General features: G+C 43.1%; 1 protein-coding gene across 1 annotated transcript; it reads left to right on the forward strand.

The window, feature by feature from the left end:
• Window positions 1–499: 499 nt before the first annotated feature.
• LOC129695644 (doublesex- and mab-3-related transcription factor A1-like) lies at window positions 500–6,934 on the forward strand. The gene is made up of 2 exons (XM_055632781.1): window positions 500–1,546; window positions 4,477–6,934. The coding sequence occupies exons 1-2, from the start codon at window positions 1,039–1,041 to the stop codon at window positions 5,313–5,315; spliced, it is 1,347 nt and encodes a 448-aa protein (XP_055488756.1). The 5' UTR covers window positions 500–1,038; the 3' UTR covers window positions 5,316–6,934.
• Window positions 6,935–10,247: the final 3,313 nt, after the last annotated feature.

Consider the following 10,247-nt stretch of genomic DNA (forward strand, 5'->3'; position numbering starts at 1 on the left):
GAAAGTACAACTTTGTGTTTGGTTTTCCGTGGGTTACCAGCATTTGCTGAATTTCAGACAAACCAATTCATTACCGTTACGTGTAGGAAGGGACTGCAGAAGCTGGTTGACACCGAAGATAGACACCAAAATGCTGGAGTAACTCAGCGGTACAGGCAGCATCTCTGGATAGAAGGAATATGTGACGTTTCGTGTCGAGCCCCTTCTTCAGACTCTTCGGGTCTGGACCCAAAATGCCACCCATTCCTTCTCTCCAGAGGTGCTGCCTGTCCCGCTGAGTTACTCCAGCATTTTGTGTCTACCTTCACTACCGTTCGGAATATTTTACATGGTTCTTACTAAAGTCCGGCCACCACCAATTTAGCGTGATGCAGCTGGGAGGAGGGAGATTTCCGGCCAATAGGTGAAAGCAGACAGCGGGCTCTGCAATTGGTGACGAACCCAAGCCAATAGGTGAAGGCGTGCGCCGACGTGATCCTGCCCATGCACTGGGTGAGTGACAGGCACCTTGAAGTATGCGGGCGGAATCCGGGCTCGTCCGGTGTCAACTATTTATCGATTAGCATGTGCCTCATCAACATTGCACTTGAAGCAGAGAGTGGAAGAGTTCAAGAGCAGCCGCGATTCGCATTCACATCCCAATGAATTGCAGATAACCAGGCGCAAGCAGCGCTGGTTCGTTTCGTTTGCAATAGTTTTATTTTGTTTGTAGTTTGGCAAAACCGGGGCTGATTGTTCTTACAGTGAAGTTTGCATTATCCCAAGATACAAATTTTACTTCGTTTTATGAAAGTTTATGGTTACATTTAGGACAACAATTCCAGACTGTTGGTTAACATTTTAGTCGGGTGCAGTATATAGTTTGCAAAAAACTTGGTGCGTCGATTTCAGTTCATCTTTTGGTTTTGAATGATGTTTGTTTTTGCGTTGGCAGAGTCACCTGTAAAAGCAAGTCTTTGTTAATACAAACGAGTCTTTAGTAACGTGGCCGATGTTCTAAGCGTGAGGGGGCTTTGGTTTGCACAGACCAGACTGACAATGGATGGTCGATCGGCGCTGCCTCCCGCCCCGCTAGTGGAATCCTGCCTTACGCCTAATCCTGCCACCTTGCCCATTTCAATGGGCGGCGGCTCCCTGCTGCGACCGCCGGCGTTGCTCCTTCGAGCCGCCGCCGCTGCAGCTGCCGCCGCGGCCGAGCGTTACCCCCGGACCCCGAAATGCGCCCGCTGTCGCAACCACGGCGTGGTGTCGGCGCTGAAAGGCCACAAGCGCTTCTGCCGCTGGAGGGACTGCATGTGTGCCAAGTGCATGCTGATCGCCGAGAGGCAGCGGGTCATGGCCGCGCAGGTGGCGCTCCGGCGGCAGCAGGCGCAAGAAGAGAACGAGGCCAGGGAGCTGCAGTACATGTACGCCAGCGGAGGGGCTGCCGAAGCCGGGCTGGCCATGGCAGCGGCTGCAGCAGCCGCCAACGGCATCATCCCCGTATCCAGAGCCGGCTCGACGCCTTACGAGATCTTTGGAGCTGACTACCATAAGCAGAAAGAAGGTAGGTCAACATGGGTATCCGCTGTATTGACACCGGCCAACGCAGGCTGTGGGAAAGCTGCTATTTAATTGCTCAAGTTGTCAGCCATAGTTCATTGATTTTAACTCATTTATCAGATAGTTATCAGAGAGCATGGCATAGAGACTCAGCTGGTAGAGCTGCTACGTGTGTGGAGTTTGCGTGTTCTCCCCGTGACCGCGCGAGTTTCCTCTGGCTGCTCCAGGTTTGTCGGCCTGAACGAGTGATCGATGGACGGTGTGGACACAGAGGGCCGAAAGCCTATTTCTCTAATATAAACTAAATCTCTAATATAAACTAAAATGTTCTTTGCAACAGGTAATTATTATCCAGAGAACGCACATCCATTTAGATTGTGCGCTAATACAGTCCTGGGATGAAAGGGCACAGCGAGGCCAGGAATTCACATGTAATTCAAATGGTCAGCTGCAAAGCAGCATTGTTTAACCTGAATATTTTTCATGCAAGCGTTCTATTCGTAATCTGAATGTTCGAGTCACAGCTATAATCTATCACAGATTTAAATTCGTCCCAACCGTTATACAGGCATTATCTGAACATCCCAATCAGTGTGATAATGAATTTGTGCATTTCTTACAGAAACGTTATAAATGCTCAATTATTTTTCTAATCTCCCAGCCAAGGAATATGGTATAAGAGGCGGGGTGGAATGTATCGGTTAAAATGGCTCGGATTTGACTTTAATTTACAGTGGATTTTGCCAGGCCATTTTTCAACGAGAAGCAGTTCAGTAAAGCTAATTCGTCTGAGCAGAGATGGTCCACATTTTTACATAACTATAATCAAGGTTAAGTCGATGTTGATATCGGAAAGCTTCGAACTTTGTGCTATTCATGATCCAACATTCAAACAGAGAAACGAATAAAATACAGGGAAATGTATTTTTTGCAGGCCGGTGCAGTTACTTTGACTCTGGTTCTATTTATGCCATCTGGTAATAACAAAAAGCCTGGCATTGGTTTAATTTACACTGAGTCGCAACTTCTGCCAGGGTGGGAAGATGGTTGGCAAAAAAAAGTAAATTTAAATAATTGTCCTATTCAGTAAATGCATAAACTTGTTAATACAACGTCAAACTAACATCATAACTGGTGAATTTAGATTAAATGTAGATACGATCGTCATAAATTGATATATAACCCGTTATATTTTTGGTTAATGTATTTATTGAAACGTTTGTGTTCGGCAAAGTGCCCTTTATATCAAATTGATTCACTGGTATGTGGTTCTTTAAAAAAAAATTATAATCAGAGTCTTGCTGCCCCAAACTGATGGCAAACGGATACTACTTTAATTGGTACGATTTCCTGACATTAGATCCGTCCAGATTTGACGTACAGTTAAAAATATAACACAAATACATGGATAATGCACAATAGACTAGAATAATAAACATAATAACCCCAATTAAGGTATAAAATCGAGCATTAAAAAAAAAAAGATTTTGTAAGGAGCAGTGTGAAACTAGTTTGAATATATATGCATGAAAATACAAATATATTCGATGTATTTGTGCTCACAAGTGAGTGGTGAGCAAAGGCGTACTTTGCACAATCGCCACCTCGTGTATGAAGTAAGGAGGCGAAAATGACAATAGTCCGGGCGGTAGACAAAATGTTTAAGAATGAAATGCAGATGTTGGAAAATCGAAGGTAGACAAAAATGCTGGAGAAATTCAGGGGGTGAGGCAGCATCTATGGAGCGAAGGAAATAGGCGAAGATAATAAAATTTCATCTTAAAATCATTATTGACCATTAATAGTCTCTATATTTTCATATAAACAAAAACGAAAGTTTACATTTGAAGTTCTTCAAATACCATTAGAAGTTAAAACTGTGAAGATGCCATTGGGTAAACGAACATATAGTTCACCAGCGGTATTGTCAACAGGTATTGTTGAATTGAAATGACAGCCGTGTTGTGCATTCAGTTACTCTGAAGAGATTCCAAACCGGAAATCTGTTTTCCACTAAACAGTGCAACCATACCCAGTTCCCTTTATTCTGACAGTTGAAGAGACAGGCTATTGTTAAAAAAAATGACAGCCCGTTAGATCATATTTCGTGCATGTTATCCACGGAGGTTAATGCACATGTATATCAAAGTAAACCGAATGCATTTGGCAAACACATACTAGTGGTTTAAGAAAATGAATCAGTAATCGTTTACTCAATCCCTCTAATACTTTTTGGCTCACCAACAGCGTTAAAATAGCATTGGGAGAACACGTAATCCCGTTTTAAAGGGCACCCCAAACGATTTAAGAATGCGAAATTAAGTTTGTTTACTTTTTAATGGTGAAATACTGTGTTTTTTTAACTGTTTTTCTGGAGTAGGCGCAGGAGGGAGAAATCGCAGACGGAATGGCATTTAATGTTGATCGCAAATATTTGTTAAGCAAAATTAATTCAAAGCATTCATTCACGTAAATTTAAATCGAATATATGATCGAATATGGAGGTTTGAAAATGTGTTTGCCAATCGCCGTTAAAATTGATGCCATTTGGAGCTGAAACCAAGCCGTCTTCAAGGGAACTTTTAATTCATGCAAATCCATTGACCAGAATATCTGATCTCTGGCATTCCCGAACAGTAAAATTGTGCAACATACATGGATTGTAAAATAAAGGGCACCACCTCCTTAAAAAAAAACACATTTCTCATAATAGCTTTCCGTTTGTTAACGTGTCCGATAGATACGAGCCATTATTTCATTCGCCGTTAACGATTACTATATTTAAAATCAAATTTGCAATTCTTTATTAAAAGTAAAATGATATGCCTAGTCATTAAACTGTTTTATGCACTCATGCTTTTAGTTTCCAATTAACATGGGCATAATTCTGCCTCCGTTGGTTCCTGTGCTTCATTTCAATGTGTTTCCTTGCAGGAGAAAAGCTGTCCAAATATGAGCTGTTCTACAACAGTCTGGTGAGCCGCTCGGTTCTCCAACCTTCACACTCTAACACCTCCGAAACTGACGGGTTGGACACCAATCTGAAGGATAAAGCAGGAAAACCCGAAGCCTTGGACAACGATTCGGGCCAACTCTCCTCTTCCCCAGATCCGCCGTCGGAAAGTGCGGACAGCCCTCGCTCGGCGACTCCCTCGGATGCCGAGTCCGGGAACGAATGCGACAAACCCCCCAAAGGGTTGGCCAAGGTTATGGTCAACCTACCCGGCTCTTCCTCCAAGCACAGGGCGCCCATTGACATCCTCATAAAAGTTTTCCCCAACTACAAGCACGATAAATTAGAGTGCATTCTGGCAAACTGCAAGGGAGACGTTGTCCAAGCCATTGAACAGGTACTGAACGGGAAGGAACCTGGTGGACAGATCAAAGATGTGGACCGCACCATATCCGATTCCGAGGAGATTCCGCGATCCTCCCACATTACCTTAGCCGGACTCTCTGGCGGCTCCATTGGCACCAAGTCTGCTTTCTCTCCGCTACAATCCGGCGCCGTTTTCGGAGGGCCCGCTAATCTGTACGGATTGAACCCTAGACTTGGCATCAACCCACTGCGCTTGGCATACTCGAGCCCTAGCCGAGGGCTGCCAACGTTCATGTCACCTTATGTCACTTCTGCTCTGATGCCAACGTTACCATTCCGTCCACCGATGGACTATTCCTTCCCGGGCATCGTGAGGGATATTCCCTATTTTCAAAACAAAGACTCGCTTTGCTCGAGTGGATTGTACTCCAGAATTAATCCCGAAAAGCAGTGACTCCGATGCTCGTGAGATAAACTGATGCCGAGGTAATTGAGCAATAAACATTGAGTATACAGAACGCTTGAATGAAATAAAACCCAATGGTAAAGCCGATTCGATCTAATCTGTCTTGCTCCAAATTGCACAAAGGCTTCACTAGATATTAACATTATTATTTTGATACTTTTAATTACTGCGGGCAACTCCACTGTGCTGAATAGAATGGAAAAATAAATCTTGCATTAGATTACAGAAATGTTGTTGAGGATAATAAATGCACGGAATCGATGTTTCTTCTCGTCGATTGACCTCAACGCAACGTGAGACGAGATAGATTGAGGTCAAGATTACGGCAGTACTTGAAACTGTAATTATTCCTATCCAGGGCCATTTGTCAACGTCCCCCCCCCCCCATCTCCTCATCACCACCAGCGAGATATGCATTTTAACGGAAATCACGGAGTTTATAATTTCACGCCTGTTTGTCAGTTTTTGAGTGAGAGAGACGCACAGCAGATGCTTCCAATTTTGTAACGAAGAATCGGGAAGACCTAGATATAATCGAATGAGAGAGCAGACATCAGGGGTCGTCCATTGGTTATTGCATGAGTTTTCGCACGGTGTACAATCTATGTTAAACATATTAATTACATGCATACGCCAGAATATGTAGAACTGGAGACCTTGAACAGTACATTCCTTAATGATGAAATGGGAGGACATTCCCCATATTGCCACGTGGAGCGCAGTTCAGTTTTACTTTAACATTTTGGGACACGTTTGTGGGACTCACGCTGTAGCCGGGCTCACTGTGAGCCCACTCCTCTTACCGGAGATCCTGGCGCATTGATGCATTGCTCCATTACCTGTTGAAAAGGCACTCCAGAAAGATTTTCGTTGACGAGGAAATGTCTTAGGCAGAAATAAACAATGTTTTTTATGGACTCGGATCCACATATTTAAGAAGTGTGCGTTGAAGTGCCTTATTTCGAAATATCGGCGCCAAGGATAATTTGGAAATGGGTACCCTATGTTTTTCCACTACAACTTCAAACTCCTGTAGTCGAATGAGGCGATGCTGTGCTTCTGACTACGAAGACAAAACTTGTATTTGGACAAAAACTGAGCGTCTTTACTTATTTTAAATGCATTTCTGTCCGTGAACATCCGCCCTGTTTTATACCGCACATAAGTGGCGTTGCTACAATGTAATTTTTGTTTTATTCAGGGAAGTGCGGCTCATTGAAAATGGTTAACCGTGACCAGCTGTACTCTAAGCTACCAATGTTTTGCTTCGCTGGCTCTCCGTCCGCAGGTTCAGTTAAGTCATGAGCAAAACCTGGTCTTAAAAGGCGAGCCATGTACGGGGAGGCAATGTTTTCATTCTGAAGCCCGGTTGCCGCCAATCGGTCAGCTGTCGTATAACTTTGCATAATAATTTTCCAAGTTCGATGTCATTGATAAGAAAGGTTGTAAACAAGAAACAAAATAAAATCACTAAAACATACCAGCAGCTTGGTGTTTGTTCAATGTTCATCATCACGATGTGGTGGATGTATTTGTATTTTGTTTTTGTTTTCAGATTCAATAATTTCCTCACAATAAATAAACACACACATATAAATAATGGTCTGGGTGTTCCTTTGTCTGAAAAGGGGATAGGGAAATTAGCTGTAAAATTGACTGAGACATACTAACTAATTATTTTTGTTTCATAGTATTTAAGTCCAGTTAGGCTACATTACATTCCATAGAACCAAAATACCGTAGTTATCAGTAGGTAAAAATAGAGCCTACCCTAAATGGCGGAAGAACCTCTCCAAAACGAGTTCAATGCAGTTAAATACATCTGAGATGCAGTCACTTCTGTGATGTAGGTAGAATGGATGCACACACATCAATATGATCATGGAAAATGATCTGCTGCTTGACGACATTGGACAAGGGAGAACACTTTTTTTTGATACTCAAATACTGTTATTTGCAACTGACTGACTCACCTGGAGGTCTTCAGCTCTGATAGTGCTACACTCGCTAAGTAGTCCACCATATCCTCAAGTCTGCAACCGTGGATATTTTCACGGCAGAGATAGATACATTCTTGATTAATACTGGTGTCAGAGGTTATGGGGAGAAGGTTGGAGAATGGGATTGGAGGGAGAGATAGACCATCCATGATTGAATGGTGGAGTAGACTTGATGAGTCGAGTGGCCTAATTCTACTCCTATCACTTATGACACGACAAGCACCCTATGTACTAGCATGTTCTCGACACTTCAGATAATTTTGAGGGAAATCTAGTGAAATGAGCTGAATGCTCATTTATGCACATTTGCAATTATTTTGATCTGAGAAACAATAAATATATATGTAAACTTAGAAGAGAGCATTCTCCTAACATTACTTCATCTACTGTGAGTGGCACAGTGGCGCTGCGACAGAGTCGCTGCTCTACAGCGCCAGAGACTCGGGTTCGATTCTGACTAAGGGTGTTGTATGCACGGAGTTTCGCACAGTAACCGCGTGGGTTTCCTCCTGGTGCTCTGTTTTTTTCCCACACCAACAATTTGCAGGTTTGTATTGGCTGCAGTAAAGAAAATGTCCCTAGTATATGTCCCTAGTTAACTAAGTTACAGAGAAAGGTTGAACAAGTTAGGGCTTTATTCTTTGGAGCGCAGAAGTTGATAGAGGTTTTTTAAATGATGAGAGGGATAGACAGAGTTGATGTGGAAAAGCTTTTCCCACTGAGAGTAGGGAAGATTCAAACAAGGGGACATGACAAGAGAATTAAGGGACTGAAGTTTAGGGGTAACATGAGGGGGAACTTCTTTACTCAGAGAGTGGTAGCTGTATGGAATGAGCTTCCAGTGAAGGTGGTGGAGGCAGGTTCGTTTTTATCATTTAAAAATAAATTGGATAGTTATATGGATGGGAAGGGAATGGAGGGTTATGGTCTGAGCGCAGGTATATGGGACTAGGGGAGATTATGTGTTCGGCACGGACTAGAAGGGTCGAGATGGCCTGTTTCCATGCTGTAATCGCAACAGAGATTGAGTTCCCCTAGTCCTTACCTTTCACCCCCTCAGCCGTTGCATACAACACATAATCCTCCAAAATGTTCGCCACCTCCAATGGGTTCCAAACACTATTCACAACTTCCCATCCCCACCCCTTTCCGCCTTCTGCAGTGACTGTTTCTTCTGCAATTACCTGGTTTACTCAACCCTTCCCACCCAAACCACCCCTTCTCCAAGTTCCTTCACCTGCAACCACAGAAGATAATACATCTGTCCCTATATCTCCTCCCTCGACTGTCCAAGGATCCTGACATTCCTTTCAGGTTAGGCAGAGGTTCACTTGCACCTCCTCCAACCTCATCTACTGTATCCGTTGTTCAAGTTGTGGACTCTTATGCACCGGCAAAACCAAACGTAGACTGGCCGATCGTTTTGGTAATCACCTTCACTCAGTCCACCTGAACATACCTGATCTCCTGGTTGCTAAACACTTTAATTCTCCTTCCCATTTCCTCACTGACCTTTCTGTCCTAGGACTCCTCCATTGTCAGAGTAGGGCCAAATGCAAATTGGAGAAACAGCATCTCATATTTTGCTTGGGCAGCTTTCAGCCCAGTGGTATGAATAATGATTTCCCTAAACAACTAACCCCGACATTCCCTCGCTCTCTATTCCTCCCCAACCCAAATCGCACCAACTTCTCATTTTCACCCTATGAACAGCTAACAATGGCCTTTCCTTTATCATCGTTACTTTTTTTTTACATATCTTTCATTCTTTGTTCTTTATCTCTCTACATTATCGTCCATATCACTTATTTCCTTTTCCTATGACTTTCAGTCTGAAGGAATGTCGCGACCTGAAACATCACCCATTCCTTCTCTCCAGAGATGCTGCCTGTCCCACTGAGTTACTCCTGCTTTCTGTGTCCATCCTAGCACTTACAAGTTCGCTCTTCAAAATTGGACCATCTGCCTTGGATGGTCCTTATTTGGGGATTAGACATCCTAACCGGTATAAACATCAACTCCACACATATCCTGTCAAACTCCTTAAGAACTATTTAATTAAGAGATCACTTCTCATTATTTTAAATACAAGTAGGTGTAGACCTACTTTGCTCAATTTCTCTTCGTCTGGTAAACCATAAAGCAACCAGGCATTTGACTGGACTTCTTCCTTTATATGCACATCTTCCCTTAGGGAGGAAGAATAGCTGTCCACGCAATATTGTGAACGTGGTCTCATCAGGGCTCTATATGATGAGAGCAAAATGTCTTCTTAATTATTTGCTGAAATGCAAAGCTATCCAGATTCCTCTAAGCATCAAATCTTTTCAATTGTTCACAATTTAAAAACATTCCTCCTTTCTCTGTTCTCTGTGGAAGTAGTGGAGAGCTCACATTTTCCCTGCATGCTTTGTGCAGCCCAGGTTATCTTGCAAACGATTTAATTTTTTTGAGGAGGCGACGAAGGTAATTGATTAGCAGTGGATGTTGTCTACATGCACTTTTAAAAAGCATTTAACAAATCGTTCATGTTAGGCTGATCCAGAAGATTAAAAGGTGTGAGATCCACGGTGACTTGGTAGTTTGGATTCAAAACTGGCAGCCTTAGTCGGCCGAGGATAGCGATGGAAGGCTGTTATTCTGGCATGATGTTTGTAACCATCATCTTTGTTGTTGGAGATTTCGCAAATTTCTTCCGAGATTTCGTCTGAGGAAGGGTATCGACCCAAAACGTTGCCTATTTCCTTCGCTCCATAGATGCTGCCTCACCCGCTGAGTTTCTCCAGCATTTTTGTCTACCTTTGATGTTGGGATCAGTGCTGGGACCTCTGTTGTGATAAAATTCCGTACAATTTTGAATCATTCTCTCAGTTTAAATCGAGGATATGTTTTGAAAATCTCATGTTTAGGAAATTTATAA

Source organism: Leucoraja erinacea, chromosome 3 (genome assembly GCF_028641065.1).
Source record: "Leucoraja erinacea ecotype New England chromosome 3, Leri_hhj_1, whole genome shotgun sequence".
In the NCBI taxonomy this organism is placed as follows: Eukaryota; Metazoa; Chordata; class Chondrichthyes; order Rajiformes; family Rajidae; genus Leucoraja; species Leucoraja erinaceus.

Coding starts and splice junctions, on each gene's coding strand:
- LOC129695644 (XM_055632781.1), top strand. CDS start 1,039: ATGGATGGTCGATCGGCGCTGCCTCCCGCCCCGCTAGTGGAATCCTGC. Junction 1,547..4,476: donor CTACCATAAGCAGAAAGAAG/GTAGGTCAACAT, acceptor GTTTCCTTGCAG/GAGAAAAGCTGTCCAAATAT.